The sequence below is a fragment of the Triticum dicoccoides genome, chromosome 5A (assembly GCF_002162155.2).
Source record: "Triticum dicoccoides isolate Atlit2015 ecotype Zavitan chromosome 5A, WEW_v2.0, whole genome shotgun sequence".
NCBI classification, from domain to species: domain Eukaryota; kingdom Viridiplantae; phylum Streptophyta; class Magnoliopsida; order Poales; family Poaceae; genus Triticum; species Triticum dicoccoides.
Window position 1 is genome coordinate 437,916,618 of NC_041388.1, and position 18,023 is coordinate 437,934,640.

General features: G+C 44.9%; 1 protein-coding gene and 1 long non-coding RNA gene across 2 annotated transcripts; both read left to right on the forward strand.

The window, feature by feature from the left end:
- Nucleotides 1–3,911: 3,911 nt before the first annotated feature.
- LOC119297572 lies at nt 3,912–5,473 on the forward strand. The gene is made up of 4 exons (XR_005145682.1): nt 3,912–4,054; nt 4,153–4,481; nt 4,819–5,114; nt 5,206–5,473. It is a non-coding gene; the product is annotated as an uncharacterized LOC119297572 (long non-coding RNA).
- Nucleotides 5,474–6,585: 1,112 nt separating this feature from the next.
- On the forward strand, nt 6,586–8,662 carry LOC119297573 (putative F-box/FBD/LRR-repeat protein At3g49030). Its single transcript, XM_037575310.1, has 2 exons — nt 6,586–7,626; nt 8,272–8,662. The coding sequence occupies exons 1-2, from the start codon at nt 6,652–6,654 to the stop codon at nt 8,308–8,310; spliced, it is 1,014 nt and encodes a 337-aa protein (XP_037431207.1). The 5' UTR covers nt 6,586–6,651; the 3' UTR covers nt 8,311–8,662.
- The last annotated feature ends 9,361 nt before the right edge of the window (nt 8,663–18,023 follow it).

The window sequence follows — 18,023 nt, forward strand, 5'->3', positions numbered from 1 at the left end:
ACCCACCGTAATACTTATGCTCTCTAGAGAAGCCTCTAGTGAAACCTATGGCCCCCGGGTCTATTTTCCATCATATTAATCTTCCAATACTTAGTTATTTCCTTTCCCATTTATTTCACTTGCATCTTTATTTTTCTTTATCATAAAAATACTAAAAATATTATCTTATGATATCTATCAGATCTCACTCTCGTAGGTGACCGTGAAGAGATTGACAACCCCTTTGTCGCGTTGTTTGCAAGGAGTTTATTTGTTTGTGTAGGTGCGAGGAACTCGTGCGTGGCCTCCTACTGGATTGATACCTTAGTTCTCAAAAACTGAGGGAAATACTTACGCTGCTCTACTGCATCACCCTTTTCTCTTCAAGCAAAAACCAACACAGTGCTCAAGAGGTAGCAACCATCAAGATGGCACTTGGAGGTAATGGACCGAAATCTTAGACGACAGCTGTTGTTCTTCAAATAAACCCTAACACACATTTGTTGTGACAGGAATAGTAAGTGCAACATGATTTATCCTCCCGTGCATTCTACTTGGGTCGGCCCTCTAGGCGTGAGAGCCTCCTTGGGGTGGCCAAAGAATCGAATTAGCATAGATCGGTCGGCCGCTCATACTGAGAGCCCATAATCAGTGACCTGCGCGCTGGATACTCCGCGAACGTGCACCCCCTCTCTCCTCCGTAAATGATTGGGGTTAGCCCATGTGCAGGCGTGTGGCGCCCATGTTTTTTTCGTTTCCTTCTTTCATTTTTTTGTTCCTTTAGTTTTTTGTTTTTTTACATTGAGAACTGTTCATGAATCTCAAGGTCGAAACAATGGTCGGTATTTCAAAAGAGTTTCTTAATTCTGAAACTCTTCATGAATTTGAAAAATTGAAAAAAAAATACGAATTCAAAAAAATTCACTAATTTGAAAGATGTTTGAGATTGCATAAAATGTTCATGGATTTTCTAAAAAATGATCACAAAATTCAAAATATTTTCGAATTTTAAAAATCATTCCCAAATTTATAAAAAAAATCATAGGTTCAAATTTTTTCCCGATTCAAAAAATGTTCATGAATTCGGATAATGTTTGTAAAAACAAAGAAAGTTTGTAAATTAAAAAAATTCTTTGCAAATTTTGAAAAAACATGTTCTTTGATTCAAAAAAACTTCACAAGTTTATGAAAAATGTTCACAATTAAAAAATGTTTATGATTTCAAAATCTTTCACAAATATGAAAAATGTTCATGAATTTGGGAAATGTCCATGAATTTGTAAAATATGTTCATGAATTTGGGAAAAGTTCACGATTTTAAAAAAATGTTCAAGTATTCAAAAAATATTCATGAATTTTACAGAGGTTTGCAAAATGAAAAAAGGAAAATAGAAAAAGGGAAGAAAGAAGAAAAAGGAAAGCAAAGTGAAAAATAAAAAGAAAAGGAAAAACGAACATGAAAAAAAGGAATAGAATATACGAAATTTTAAAATAAAATAAAAGGGAAACTGAAAAGATAAAACCAGAAGAAAAAACAAAGAAATAAAATCCATTCAGGGAAGGTTCTTTTTTTTTGAGGAATCTCGCCACTTTGTTAAGAAACAGTAATGTTCATAGGTACACGATGTTGGTCATGAGGGATTCCCATCCAGACATGCTAACCTACTCCTAAATTACAAGAAAATTTGGCGAGATTATTAGCTTCGAAATTATGGTTTCTCCGCTCGTGAACAAAAGAGACCGAAGCATAAGTGTTCCTTCGACCCATTATTTCATGTATAATGGCCGAGTATGGACCTCCTGTCCCTTGGTTTATATCCATCACCACACCTTGGCAATCCGAAGCTACTATCAAGTTTGTTCCATGTAGATCAGCTGCAAGTGCTAACGCCTCCCTGCATGCAAGTGTCAAACATGTTGGATATATATTGTATGGCCTCTTGGCAAAGGATAAATAGGGAGAAATCATTAATTTTCTTCAGTAAGGGATGTCCACAGATTGTGAGATATGCAGTTAAGGGGTGTCTGCAGGTGCCCAGTGAGTCTTTAAGTGACATGTATCTTGGCATGCCCACGGATGTAGGACACTCAAAGAAGGGCACGTTCAAATATTTGAGTGATCGAGTTTGGGACAAGGTGAAGGGGTGGATGGGAAAATGCTTATCAGCTGATGGCAAGGAGGTGTTAATTAACTCAGTAGCACAAGCTATCCCTGTATACTCGATGTCTTGCTTTAAACTCCCTAGAGGCTTATGCAATCACATCAACTCTATCATCAGAAAGTTTTGGTGGGGATGCAAGTAGGGTCAAAGGAAGCCGGCGTGGGTATCGTGGGAAGTGATGACAAGGCCAAAATACCTGGGAGGACTTGGCTTCAGAGACCTGGAACTGTTTAACCTTGCACTTTTAGCAAGACAGGCCTGGAGGGTTCTGCAGGATCAATCTTCGCTTAGTGCAAGGATACTTAAAGCCTCCTATTTCCCCGGTACAGATTTTCTTACTGCAGAGCTTGGGTCCAGACCATCACAGATTTGGCGAGCATTATTAGAGGGGCGTGACATCCTCAAGAAAGAAATTATACGCAGAATTGGCAATGGGCAGTCCACTAACATTTGGGGCCATAATTGGGTCCCAAAGGAGGGATCACTACGGCCTATTGTTTCCTTGGTCCATGATCCGCCGCAACTGGTTTCTGACTTGTTACTACCAGCTTCGGCATCCTGGAATGAAGCGCTTGTGCGCTTGATTTTTGTGCCAACCGATGTGGAAGCTATCATGAAAATTCTAGTATGCACGAGTAATATCGATGATTTCTGAACTTGGCACCCAGAGAAGAGGGGGAGGTTCTCGGTGAGTTCAGCCTACAAATACTTGATTACAACGAAAATAACAAGGGAAAACTGGCTCGAGGGCAGAAGCGGTTCTTCAAGCACTGGCAGAGAGGAGAAGGACCGGACCAACCTATGGTCATTGACGGTGCCGTCAAAAATCAAGGTCTTTCTATGGCGTTTAGCACGGCACTCGCTTCCAACGACAGACGTATTGAACAGAAGAAACATGACGACCCGAGATACTTTCCCGTTGTGTGGTTCCCCCGACTCATGGCGCCACGGGTTGGTCTCATGCACGTCGGCAAGGTGCACATGGGCTCTTTCCGACCCCGTGCTAGTGGCGAAAATGGCTGAGAACTCCGAACCCCATGCAAAGAACTGGTTGTTTCAGTTGAATGACGCTCTTGATCATAGTTCATATACAACAATGGTGGTCACCTTATGGGCGATATGGTATGCTAGGAGGAAGGTGATCCATGAGGGTATATTTCAATCTTCGATGCATACCTTATCCTTTGTAGCCTCATATATAAGCGAGCTGGAGCAGATAACCAAACCCGCAAAGTCTAATGCGGCGACAGGGGCTCGAAGGGAAGGCTCGAGGAGCTGGCTACCTTCACCGATGGGAGTGGCAAAGATCAACGTCGATGGAGCCGTGGCGCGCCACAAACGCGGCGGGGCGGTTCGGTTGTGTGCCGAGATCATACAGGTTATACTTGGGCTCTTCGGCGGTGGTTTTCAGAGGCATCGCTGATCCCACAACCTTGGAAACATTCAGAGAAGGTTCTAGAACCTTTCGCAGAACCAGTGGAAGGAAAACCAAAATGGGCCGACGGACGGAAAGAGAACGTGATAGGTTGGGGAAGCGGAGTAATTGTGCTTGAGCTTAAATGAGCTCGTTATCGTGCACGTTCGCTAGCGCATCAGGATCTGAGCCAATTGTTTATTCGGGCGTTGGGGGGTCGCTAGGAAAATGCACACTGTAGATAAATACGTACGCAGCAAAGCTTGGTGGCGGGCCAGAGTTAACGTGGAGTTGGGCGTCCGTTCGTCCTAGTGGAGGTGGGACGTGGATCAGAATCGCACGTCCTCATCTGATTCGTGGCCCTGGTGGGGACAGGCAGGATCCAGATTGTTCTTTGGCTACAAGCGGCGGTCATATGTGGGAACAGGGGTCTCCGGCGGAGAGAAAAGGAGCAGCGGCGGTGATCCAGCATGGAGTTTCTGATGCAGCCATTCAGCAGGTACGTGGATCTTTGCTTGTCTGACGGATTCATCGCAAATCTTACCCGCATGGCTTTGGTGGCTGAAAGGATTTGGTTTTGGCTTGAATGAGATCCAGTGTCCTTGAAGAAGTAGGAGAGAGCTTGGTGCCGGCCCCTGTGCTGAGGGCGCCGACGGGAGGCGGTATGCTGGTGGAGCAGGATATGGCGATCAGAACCACTGTCCTTGAGGAACTAGGAGATTGGTTGATGCCGGACGCTGTGCTGCCTTGTTCGAGGGGAGATGGTACGGTGGAAGAGCAGCAAGTGGCAGAGCAGCCATGAGCGGTGGACAGTGCGGGTGCTCAGGTTTTTGCTGCCACTGATGCCCTGGTGGGGAGGAGGGATAGTTCGCCTCCGACGTCAGAGCTGTCAACTGCGAAGATGAATCTCCTGGTTGGAACTAGAGGTTAGTGTTGGATTGTATTTCAGTCAGTATACTAGGGATTTACATTATAGTTGGAATTGGATAAATCCTACCATTAGAACAACTAGTGATGCTTCAGTTAGGAAGCAGAACCATCTTTGCTGAACCAAGTCAGTTCATATGATAAAATTGCTGATTGCTGATTTGAGGGAGTTAATATGTGGAAGTTACTGAACCCAGACAATTCACATGAGAAGAAATAGTGATTTTGTAGTGATATTCAGGGAATCATGCTTAGTGCCCCATGAGGCATTTCATCTAAGGAAAAATGCTGGTTACTGAAATCCAAACAGTTAATATGTGGAGGCTGTTTTTACAGGCTGAGAATTGGGGCTGCCGCACCGAGCAGAACACCCTGCCCAAATTATGTCAGCGCGTTTGAGAAGGCTAGGAGTTATGCCGACAAACCGGCTGAGAATTTGATCACACCAGTGATTGGCACTACTTTTGACTCTTTGGGTGAGGCTTATGACTTCTATAATTTGTATTCATGGGAGAAAGGCTTCGTCATCCGATATGGGAAGGGCCGGCTGAATCTCGAGAGGACACCCGGGTCTATCTCGCGCACTACTGGAGGTACTGCGATGGCTGTACCTTGAGAGGCACATTGGTGAGGTGAGTATATAGTTGGAGAAGAAATAGTGATGTTGTAAAATTTTGATTGTGTTCTATAGGTGCTAACTCCTGGAATTGAACTGTATTGCAGTACGAGCGGGCTTATCTTAAGAAGCAGATTGCATACGAGGTGATCTCAGTGAAGGGGAACAAGGGTGAGCACCCAAGCTTCATGATCGAGGAAGTGCTGTTCCGATGAAGACCGGAGTGGCTGTCTCATTGTCTGCTTAGTTATATTATGCATTTACCATGAGTTTGCAAAAAACTAGTTATATTATGCATTTACCATCAGTGGTTGTCTCATTATCTGTTTGCAAATAGTTATCTAAAATGGATCCTGAAGGTCGAATACAAATTATATTATGCATTTACCATGAGTGGTTGTCTCATTATCTGTTTGCAAATAGTAAGCTAAAATGGATCTTGAAGGTCCCGTACAAATGCTGCTGCTTTGAAAGACTGAATCTATGAATCTATGAAACTAGAGACAGCATAGATTTGGGAGACTGAATATTTTGATTTATGAATCTATGAAGGTATGCATCTACACCCAGCCTTGAATTGAAAAAAACAATCTAAAAATGTATGCATCTGTCATGACACCGAAACTATGAGGCTATGAATCTCGAGGCAGTATTGTTTTAAAAACTAGGAATATATCCATCTAAACATGTACATTATTCTGCATACATTAAAAATACCGCCTCATGTTTAGGAGTATGCATTAGTCTGAATCTTTGAATCTATCCCTTTTTAGGAGTATGCATTAGTCTGAATCTTCTAGGAGTGTGCATTAGTCTGAATCTTTGAATCTATCCATCTAAAAATGTATGCATCAGTCTGAATCTAAAGATTGCAGCTATGATTTTCCATGGCTGAAAGCAGCAGGGGCATGGAGATTAAAATAGATGTACAGGGTACGAACCCGGAAGGCCGGCGCCTCCTGGTGTGGCAAGGCAAGAAGAGTCAGCACCGAATAGCCGTGCAAAATAAATGGGCGGGGTTGGACGCCCGCCGTCTGGTGGTTAACGTCTGAGCCGTGGCTCACAACGTGATGGCCCATCTGATCCGCCGCTGCGAGGAGGACGGACGTCGCATTAAATAGCCGTAGCAGAGTGGACCAGGGTCTGGAAAAAAGGCGTCCATACATCTCCAAATACATAGTAAAATAATTGGGGTAGTGCTTATCTTTGCGCCAGCTGACGGCTGAGATATAGAGTCCATCTGAGCTCGAGCTCAGAACAGACTTTCCCATAGGTTGGTTGCTATTTGGCACTTAGGCGCGAAATAAGACTGGCCGCTCATACCGTGCCCTGGCTGGTTCGGACGGATCGGTTACGTAGTCGGCTGGGGTCTGGGGAGCTGCGAACCTGCAATCTGAAACGGATTTGAACCTGCAAATATGACTGCCCCAATCGTGTCACGCGCATATATATTTCACCGCGCGCTGACATCGTCTACCCCAATCCTTCAGCTCCTCGAAACGGGCTCCCCTGACTAATCATCATCATCGTCGTCTGTGCAGCAGGGCAAAGGGATGGAGGAACGAGCCAAGTATGACGACGACAGGCTGAGCGCGCTCCCCGACGACGTCCTGCTCGCCGTCCTCCAGCTCCTCGACGCGGGCACCGCCGTCAGGGCCGGCGCTCTCGCGAGGCGATGGAGGCACCTCCGCTGTCTGCTTACCGATCTCACCATCGACGTCGCCGACCTGGTACCACGTTCTCCGGACCCCTCCTCTCCTTGTCAGACGGTACACGATATGATGACGGCCTACACCGCCGCCACGGCGTGGTTCCTCACCCCGAACAAGCAACGGAGCATCAAGAGCTTGCGCCTCACCTTCTACCTCGTGGACCCTTACCTGCGCTCCATCGGAGACGCCGTCGCCAAGAGCGGCGGGAGCGCGGCCGGGCCCCTGGAGTTCACCATACTGGCGGACGTCGACGTCCTCACCGTCAACGACGCGGAGCGCGCCATGCTTGCACGGCGCTTCATGTCGTTCCTCGCCGCTTGCCCCGTCGCCTTCAGTGGGCTCACCAGACTCTCCCTGCAGAACCTCTGCTTCGGCGACTCCGATATCTCGGATCTCCTCGGCACCTGCAGTCGACTAGAGCTGCTCTCCTTGAGCCAGTGTGGCTCTAGCTCCGAAGACATGCTACTACGCATAGACGCTCCGACATCTTCGTTCCGGACCTTGGAAATCCGCGAGCCTTTCTTCCATGGAGTTGAGCTGACCAATGTGCCGAAACTGGAGCGGCTTTTCTGCGACGAGGACGTCGTTAGCTTTCACGGGAGCTGCCCAGCAGTGCGGTTTGGACATGTTCCTTGCCTTGATGACGTATACCTCTCAACGATACATCTGCGTTACTACTATGAAAATCCAAGAGAGCTCTTCCCCGCCTTCAGTAACCTCAGAGCTATTTATCTCAACAACTTGGGAACTCACAGACTGGTGGGGACTCTTTTCATCCTACAAGCCGCACCTTTGCTGAACAAACTCTCTATTAAGGTACGCCTTCTTTTCTTCCCTAAAATTCGTGTTGCAAAGTGCAAACACATGCAAGCCCATGTACTTTGAGGCATTATTGTATTCAGTATGCATTCAGTATCCATCCTTATTAGTGCTATTTTTTTGTACTACTTCATTTTTGTGTGCGGCATAAAGTTTGATCTTATTTCCTCGTCGTAATATAAACAGCTTTCTAAGCATGTTCAAAGTCCTACTATCTTATATTTGATCAAACTTATAGAGAACAATATCAACATCTATGACATCAGGTAAATACACCAAGAAAAATTAGATGTTGATCCTCTTCTCTACAAAGTTGGTCAAATTTGGTAAGCTATATCAAAAAAAAAGAGACATTTGGACTTACGATAAAACTAGAAAATTCATTGCTTTTGCTACAAAGAAAGTAGTAACAACAATGGAATTGCATGGCTACTTTATACATACAAGAATGTATAATAAACAAAGTTAGTACTACATGATTATCACTTTCTATGACAAATTTAGTGTTAGCATTATCATGTAACCAGTCAATAGCTTATTTTACAACTATTATTTCGCAATCAAAGATATTTTTTTTTGAATTGCACATGTTCTAATTATTCTGGCATGTTCTTGTTTCTATGTACGATTTGTTCTGAGAAGCTATACCAGCCTTTTTTTTATTCCCCCGGATCGCTATGACTACAATACCAACACGGAGGGGGAAACACCAAAATTTGAGCATCGCAACTTGAGCTTCCTGGAGTTGAAAGGCTATGCTGGGCTTAGAAAAGACATCAAGGTGGTGCCATACATCTGGCTCGTCACGGAGCGTGCCGCGTGCCTGAAGAAAATCCACTTACTTGAACAATGTCCGCTTCGAAATTGCTATGGTGCTAGATGTGCATGTCATGTCGATGAGCCACATACGACTCTATTAAGCGAGGCACTCTCTAGTAGAGCAGCTTCGTCTCCAGAGATAAACCGTAGAATTAATCAATGTCCCATGTTGAATTAGTTCGTGCAACTGTGACATTAGCCCCTAGCTTGTGCAGCTTCTTTGTTCATGGTTGATTCTGGTTGTAATCCATAAATTGTTTCTAAGCAAACGGTTTTGAGTTGGGATGTAGTTCATCGTGAAACGAAATTTCTCTCTCCTAATTGGGAATACAGGGTGGGTACTTAGTAGTGTTTTGATTTGTTGACGAGTTGTTTATAGAGAGGAGAGTTTTAGGACCACGGTCCACCCGAACACACGGTCGGTCATGTTGGATGTAGTACTGTTATCCATGTGGATTTGTGTCCTATTAGAAATTTGAATTCTTGATTTGCGTACGAACCTCTGGCTCCAAATCGGGGGAAGGGCGCCCTGTCGGTGTCAAAACCGGCGAATCTTGGGTAGGGGGTCTTGAAATTTGCGTCTAAGGATCGAAGGTAATAGGAGGCTGGGGACACGATGTTTACCCAGGTTCAGGCCCTCTTGATGGAGATAAAACCCTACGTCCTGCTTGATTGACTTTGATGAGTATAGGGGTTACAAGAGTTGATCTACCTCGAGATCGTAATGACTAAATCCTAGATGTCTAGCCTGTATGATTATGACTGCCTTCACGGACTAAACCCTTCGGTTTATATAGATACCAGAGGGGGCTAGGATTTGTACAGAGTCAGTTTATAGAGAAAGAAATCTTCATATCCGAACGTCAAGGAGAGTCCCATCCGGACACGGGGGAAGCCTTCTATCTTGTATCTTCACGGCCCACAAGTCCGGCCCACGTCACATACCCCGGACGCCTGTGGACCCTCTAATCCAGGACTCCCTCAGTAGCCCATAAACCAGACTTCAATGACGATGTACCCGATACACAGATTATCTTCGGCATTGCAAGGCGGGTTCCTCCTCCAATACTCCAAAGTAGCTCGACCAAGAGAACTATATCCGGCTCTGTACAATAATCACAACCCTGAACAACAAAGGAAAAATACTTAAGGAAAAAATAGGTCATGTCTTCTGACAACTTTTTCGGCGAGGCATTGAATCCCAGCCTTATTTCAGCCTCCCATTTCGCATTTCGAGACACAACTCCCAGCGACACGTCTTGTCAAAGCAAAGATCGTGTCCCCTTATTGCGGGATTTTCATCAATGAAGGCTTGGGTAATCCAACCGTGCCATCCGCTCGACCCCTTGGGAATAGGCAAATTTTAAGGCTTGCACGAGGTCGTTTGATATTCGTTGCCTTTATAAAAGGATAATGACCCATCTTTTTCCCCACGCCTTCTCCTTCCTCAGCCTTCCCATCTCTAAGCTCCAGCGCCCAAGTCCCAACCCTTCTCCATTGCCACCACGCGCTTCGACCATGTCCGGATCCGGTTCTCAAGGCAAGTGGGTGGCCTCTTCCGTGACGAAGAAGGATATCCAGGGACTCCGGGAGGCGAGGTACTTAACCGCGGAAATTGCACACAGGCTTCCGACAAAGGGGCAAGTCAGCCCTACTCCAGAGCCTGGCGAAAGGGTCGTGTTCATCCCCACTTCCTCCGCGGGTTAGGGTTTCCCCTGCACCCCTTTGTTCGCGGCCCCATGTTCTACTACGGGCTAGATTTCCAGGATCTAGCCCCGAACTTCTTTCTCCATATCTCGGCATTCATCGTCATGTGCGAGGCATTTCTCCGCATCCCCCCACACTTCGGCCTATGGCTCAAGACCTTCCACATGAAGCCGAAGGTGATCGACGGGGAGCACGCGGATTGCGGCGGAGCCATGGTGAGCAAGCTTCCTCACGCTATCTGGCCTAAAGGGGCCTTTGTGGATACCGTTAAGGCATGGCAGCAGGAGTGGTTCTATATCACCGAACCCCGTGGCACTAAGTGGGCGGCCACTCCTACATTTAGATCCGGGCCCCCTCTGCGACTCGCTTCATGGACCAACAAGGGTCCGGACTGGGGATCGATCGATGAGGTGCTGATGTTGCAAAAGTGCATCAAAAGTATCATAGAGAAGAACACCCGTCTCACTGACGTGATTCAGGTGATGCTCATCTGCCGAACCCTTTCCTGCCAGGGACGACCTCTCCGTTTATGGGAGTTTAATACAGAAGGGACGCGAACTCTGCGCCAATTCTTCGGCATGACGCACAAAGAGATCTGGAAGTTGCTCTTTAAATCTCAAAAGTCGTGGCCGGAGACGACCGAAGACGTTGGTCTTGACTGCAACCATCCCCCCCCCCTCGGTAAGGGCTAAGCTTCAGCCTATAGCTTGGCTTGTTAATCCAGGGGACACACTAACCATTCCATCCTTTACACAGGTCTGGACAAAGAAGGCAGAGCGGATCAGGTGTCCGCCCCCCTCCCTTCCTGAAGGCTCAGCCGATTCCCTCCTAATGAGGATGCTGGTCCCGGCGCCATACCAGGTGCCGGTAAAGAAGGATAAGAACAAGGAGGCCGAAAGTGGCCTCCACCATGACGGTACCTCGGACACTATGTCCGGAGGAACCGAGGCTCCCTCCTCTCACGAGGACAAGGAGGAGGGGGAAGAAGATAATTGATACGTCTCCAACATATCGATAATTTATGAAGTATTCATGCCAATATATTATCATTCTTGGATGTTTTACAATCATTTTATAGAAACTTTATATCATTTTTTGGGACTAACCTATTGACCTAGTGCCCAGTGCCAGTTGCTCTTTTTTGCTTGTTTTTTACATCGCATGAGGTCAATATCAAACAGAGTCCAAACACCGCGAAACTTTATGAAGATTTTTTTGGACCAGAAGGAACCCAATGGGCCAGAGCTGCACCTGGGGGTGCCCCGAGGGGGGCACAACCCACCAGGGCGCGCCAGGGCCCCCTGGCGTGCCTAGGTGGGTTGTGCCCACCTTCGTGGCCTCCCGTACCCCCTCTTTGCACTATAAATTCCCAAATATTCCGAAACCCTTCGGGGGTTAACCTAGATCAGAAGTTCCGCCGCCGCAGGGCTCCGTAGCCACCGAAAACCAATCTAGACCCGTTCCGGCACCCTGCCGGAGGGGGAATCATCTCCGGTGGCCATCTTCATCATCCCGGCGGCCACCATGATGAGGAGGGAGTAGTCCACCCTCGGGGCTGAGGGTTTGTACCAGTAGCTATGTGTTTAATCTCTCTCTTGTTCTTGAGATGTCACGATCTTGATGTATCGCGGACTTTGTTAATATAGTCGGATCATATGGTGTTTTCCCCTCTCTATCTTGTTGTGATGAATTGAGTTTTTCCCTCTGAGATATCGTTGTCATCGGATTGAATACTTTTATGGATTTGGGAACACTTGATATATGTCTTGTAATTGAATACTCGTGGTGACAATGGGGTATCGTATTGATTCACTTGATATATGTTTTGGCACTCAACTTGCGGATTCCCGCGGTGACATTGGGGTAATCTATGCATAGGGGTTGATGCACGTTCTTGTCCTTGTTTCTCCGGTAGAAATCTTGGGGCACTCTTGTAGTTCTTTGTGTTGATTGAGTATTATGAATATGAATATGCTTTGGTGTTATTCTAGTACGAACTCTAGGATAGATTGAACAGAAAAAATAGCTTTGCGTTATTTTAGTACGAACTCTTGAATAGATCAAACGGAAAGAATAGCTTTGAGGTGGTTTAGTACCCTACAAAGAATTCCTATCTTTTGTTCTCCGCTAATAGGAACTCGCCAGTGATTCTTCATTACACTTTGAGGGATAATCATATGATCCAACTATGTTAGCACTGTTGAGAGATTGCACTAGCGAAAGTATGGACCCTAGGCCGCCGGAGATGATGGAGAGCGAAACGCCCCCGCAAGTTTCCTCGCCTCCTAGGGCAGATGACATCGAGGTGTCATCCCAGAGGATTTCTTTGGATCGTCGAGAGGTGCAGGGGACCATCAATACGGCACCAGAGGGTAATACCTCGGTCGTTGAGGACACAGGGGACGCGACCCCCGTGAAGACCCGGGATGGGGGCCCTGGATTGTTCGGCCCCAAGCCGAATACCGCTTTGGAGACGGATCCGGAGTCGAGTGAGCGGCCCCCTTCAAGGGAGGGGGAGTGCCTATTCTTGCGGCGACCTCCATGAACTCGGAGGCACTGAACATGCTGAGGGACGGACTGCGGAGTGCGTCCTGATACATCTCCGTCGTATCTTTAATTTTTGATTGTTCCATGCCAATATTCTACAACTTTCGTATACTTTTGGCAACTTTTTATATTATTTTTGGGACTAACATATTGATCCAGTGCCCTGTGCCAGTTCCTTTCTGTTGCATGTTTTTGTTTTCGCAGAATATCCATATCAAACGGAATCCAAACGGGATAAAACGGACGGAGCTTATTTTTGGAATATTTGGAAAATTCTGGAAGAAAATCAACACGAGACGGTGCCCGAGGTGGCCACGAGGCAGGGGGCGTGCCTACCCCCCTGGGCGGTTGATGCCCTTCTTCGGACGCAAGAAAGCTAATTTTTGGAGAGAGAAAATCGCGGCGAAGGTTTCGATCCAATCGGAGTTACGGATCTCCATATATATACAAAACGGTGAAAGGGCAGCAGGGAGGAACGCAGAAATAGAGAGATACAGAGAGACATATCCAATCTCGGAGGGGCTCTCGCCCCTCCCACGCCATGGAGGCCATGGACCAGAGGGGAAACCCTTCTCCCATCTAGGGAGGAGGTCAAGGAAGAAGAAGAAGAAGGAGGGGGGGCTCTCTCCCCCTCGCTTCCGGTGGCACCGGAGTGCCACCGGGGCCATCATCATCACCGTAATCTTCACCAACAACTTCACCGCCATCATCACCAACTCTTCCCCCCTCTATGCAGCGGTGTAACCCCTCTTTTACCCGCTGTAATCTCTACTTAAACATGGTGCTCAACGCTATATATTATTTCCCAATGATGTATGGCTATCCTATGATGTTTGAGTAGATATGTTTTGTCCTATGGGCTATTTGATGATCGTGATTGGTTTGAGTTGCATGCTTTATTATTGGTGATGTCCTATGGTGCTCTCCATGTCGCGCAAGCGTGAGGGATTCCCACTGTAGGGTGTTGCAATATGTTTATGATTCGCTTATAGTGGGTGGCATGAGTGACAGAAGCATAGACCCAAGTAAGTAGGTTGTTTGCGTATCGGATAAAGAGGACTTGATGCTTTAATGCTATGGTTGGGTTTTACCTTAATGATCTTTAGTAGTTGCGGATGCTTGCTAGAGTTCCAATCATAAGTGCATATGATCCAAGTAGAGAAAGTATGTTAGCTTATGCCTCTCCCTCATATAAAATTGCAATAATGAGTACCGGTCTAGTTATCGATTGCCTAGGGACAAATAACTTTCTCGTAACAAAAAGCTCTTTACTAAAACTAACTTAGTTACTTCTTTATCTAAACAGCCCCTACTTTTTATTTAAATGCTCTTTGTTATATTGCAAACCTATCCAAAAACACCTACAAAGTACTTCTAGTTTCATACTTGTTCTAGGTAAAGCGAACGTCAAGCGTGCGAAGAGTTGTATCGGTGGTCGATAGAACTTGAGGGAATATTTGTTCTGCCTTTAGCTCCTCGTTGGGTTCGACACTCTTACTTATCGAAAACTATTGTGATCCCCTATACTTGTGGGTTATCACGTCTTAGAGGAGCACCGTACCTTGATGGGTACGGTGGCTGAGAAGATTCAGTCCGCTAAAAGTGGTCTGCATGAAGCCTTTACGAGCCTACTAACAGGCTTCGAGGCATGCGATGTAATGTCTTTAGCCACTTTCCATATGGAAAATATGCCTGTATATGAATAGTAGCCCCTGAGACTCTGGTCGGCCCAGGAAGAAGGGCGAACAGAGGATCTACATATATGTGCAGGAAGTAACCGATACGTCTCCAACGTATCTATAATTTTTTATTGTTCCATGCTATTATATTATCAACCTTGGATGTTTTATATGCATTTATATGCTATTTTATATGATTTTGGGGACTAACCTATTAACCTAGAGCCCAGTGACAGTGCTAGTTCCTGTTTTTCCCTTGTTTTAGAGTATCGCAGAAAAGGAAAATCAAATGGAGTCCAATTGACCTGAAACTTCATGGAACTTATTTTTGGACCAGAAGAAGCCCACAGAGAATCGGAGTTGGACCAGGAGAGTCACGGGCTGCCCACGAGGGTGGGGGCGCGCCCACCCCCTGGGAGCGCCCCCATGCCTCGTGGATAGCCCGGAGGTCCACCGACGTACCCCTTCCTCCCATATATACCCATATACCCTAAAAACTTCGGGAAGCAGAATAGATCGGGAGTTCCGCCGCCATAAGCCTCCGTAGCCACCGAAAACCAATCTAGACCCATTCCGGCACCCTGCCGGAGTGGGAATCCTTCTCCGGTGGCCATCTTCATCATCCCGGTGCTCTCCATTATGAGGAGGGAGTAGTTCTCCCTCGGGGCTAAGGGTATGTACCAGTAGCTATGTGGTTTACCTCTCTCTCTCTCTCTCTCGTGTTCTTGAGGTGGTACGATCTTGATGTATCGCGATCTTTGATATTATAGTTGGATCTTATGATGTTTCTCCCCCCTCTACTCTCTTGTAATGGATTGAGTTTTCCCTTTGAAGTATCTTATCGGATTGAGTCTTTAAGGATTTGAGAACACTTGATGTATGTCTTGCATGGGATACCCGTGGTGACAATGGGGTATTCTATTGATCCACTTGATGTATGTTTTGGCGATCAACTTGCGGGTTCCGCCCATGAACCTATGCATAGGGGTTGGCACACGTTTTCGTCTTGACTCTCCGGTAGAAACTTTGGGGCACTCTTTGAAGTACTTTGTGTTGGTTTGAATAGATGAATCTGAGATTTTGTGATGCATATCGTATAATCATACCCGTGGATACTTGAGATGACATTGGAGTATCTAGGTGACATTAGGGTTTTGATTGATTTGTGTCTTAAGGTGTTATTCTAGTATGAACTCTATGATAGATTGAACGGAAAGAATAGCTTCATGTTATTTTACTGCAGACTCTTGAATAGATCGATCAGAAAGGATAACTTTGAGGTGGTTTTGTACCCTACCATAATCTCTTCGTTTGTTCTCTGCTATTAGTGACTTTGGAGTGACTCTTTGTTGCATGTTGAGGGATAGTTATATGATCCAATTATGTTATTATTGTTGAGAGAACTTGCACTAGTGAAAGTATGAACCCTAGGCCTTGTTTCAGCGCATTGCAATACCATTTACGCTCACTTTTATCATTAGTTACCTTGCTGTTTTTATATTTTCAGATTGCAGAAACCTTTATCTACCATCCATATACCACTTGTATCACCATCTCTTCGCCGAACAAGTGCACCTATACAATTTACCATTGTATTGGGTGTGTTGGGGACACAAGAGACTCTTTGTTATTTGGTTGCAGGGTTGCTTGAGAGAGACCATCTTCATCCTAGGCCTCCTACGGATTGATAAACCTCAGGTCATCCACTAGAGGGAAATTTTCTACTGTCCTACAAACCTTTGCACTTGGAGGCCCAACAACGTCTACAAGAAGAAGGTTGTGTAGTAGACATCAAGCTCTTTTCTAGCGCCGTTGCCGGGGAGGTTAGCGCTTGAAGGTATATCTTTAGATCTTGCAATGATGGAAAGGAAAATTGTGCCAAAGTGTTAAAAGAAGAATGCATTAAAATGTTTGGCACTAAATATTTGAATGATGAGCATGATTGCAATGTTGTTAGTATGAATTCCTTGAATATCCATGATGCTAATGATATGCAAAGCCACAAGCTTGGGGAAGCTATGTTTGATGAAGATGATATTTTTTGTCCCCCAAGTTTTGATGAGCAAATTTATTATGGTGAAATCATGCCTCCTATTTATGATGATTATGTTGATGAAAGTGGTTTCGGAGAGTTCATGACTTTATTTAGTAATGAATCCACTATTCCGGAAGAGGTTCCAATTGATTATGAGAACAAAGTTGCTATCTATGATGATTATTGTGATGACTTGTATGCTATAAAGAATAATGATATCCATGAAACTTGTCATCATGATTTTAGTTTTCAATTGGATTATGCCTCACATGATAATTATTTTGTTGAGTTTGCTCCCACTATTATTCATGAGAAGAATTTTGCTTCTGTGGAGAGTAATAAAATTTATATGCTTGTAGATCATGAAAAGAATGCTTTAGGTGCTGGTTATATTGTTGAATTCGTTCATGATGCTACTGAAAATTATTATGAGGGAGGAATATATGCTTGTAGGAATTGCAATAATATCAAGTTTCCTCTCTATGTCCTTACAATTATGAAGTTATGCTTGTTTTACCTTCCTATGCAAGTTGATTCTTGTTCCCATAAGTTGTTTGCTCACAAAATCCATATGCATAGGAAGTGGGTTAGACTTAAATGTGCTAGTCATATTCTTCATGATGCTCTCTTTATGTTTCAATTCTTATCCTTTATGTGAGCATCATCGAAATCATCATGCCTAGCTAGGGGCGTTAAACGATAGCGCTTGTTGGGAGGCAACCCAATTTTATTTTTTCCTTGCTTTTTGCTCCTGTTTAGAAATAAATAATTTATCTACCCTCTGTTATGAGTGAGTTTTTATGTCTTTAATTAGTGTTTGTGCCAAGTAGAACCTTTGGGAAGACTTGGGGAAAGTCTTTGCGATCATGCTTTTAAAAAACAGAAACTTTAGCGCTCACGAGATTAGCTGCCATTTTTTATTGGAGGGTGATATTTAGTTAATTATTTTTTCATATGATTAATAGATAAATTCCTCAGGTCCAGCAATTTAGTTTAGAATTTTTGGGGTTCCAGAATTTTGCGTTAGTTACAGATTACTACAGACTGTTCTGTTTTTGACAGATTCTGTTTTTCATGTGTTGTTTACTTATTTTGATGAATCTATGGCTAGTAAAAGAGTTTATAAACCATAGAGAAGTTGGAATACAGTGGGTTTAATACCAATATAAATAAAGAATGAGTTCATTACAGTACCTTGAAGTGGTGTTTTGTTTTCTTTCGCTAACGGAGCTTACGAGTTTTCTGTTAAGTTTTGTGTTGTGAAGTTTTCAAGTTTTGGGTAAAGATTTGATGCATTATGGAACAAGGAGTGGCAAGAGCCTAATCTTGGGGATTCACAAGGCACACCAAGTTAATATTCAAGGATAACCAAGAGCCTAAGCTTGGGGATGCCCCGGAAGGCATCCCCTCTTTCGTCTTCGTTCATCGGTAACTTTACTTGGAGCTATATTTTTATTCACCACATGATATGTGTTTTGCTTGGAGCGTCAATTTATTTTGTTAGGATTTGCTTGCTGTTTGAATAAAATACTAAGATATGAAATTCTTAAATGTTAGAGAGTCTTCATATAGTTGCATAATTATTCGACTACTCATTGATCTTCACT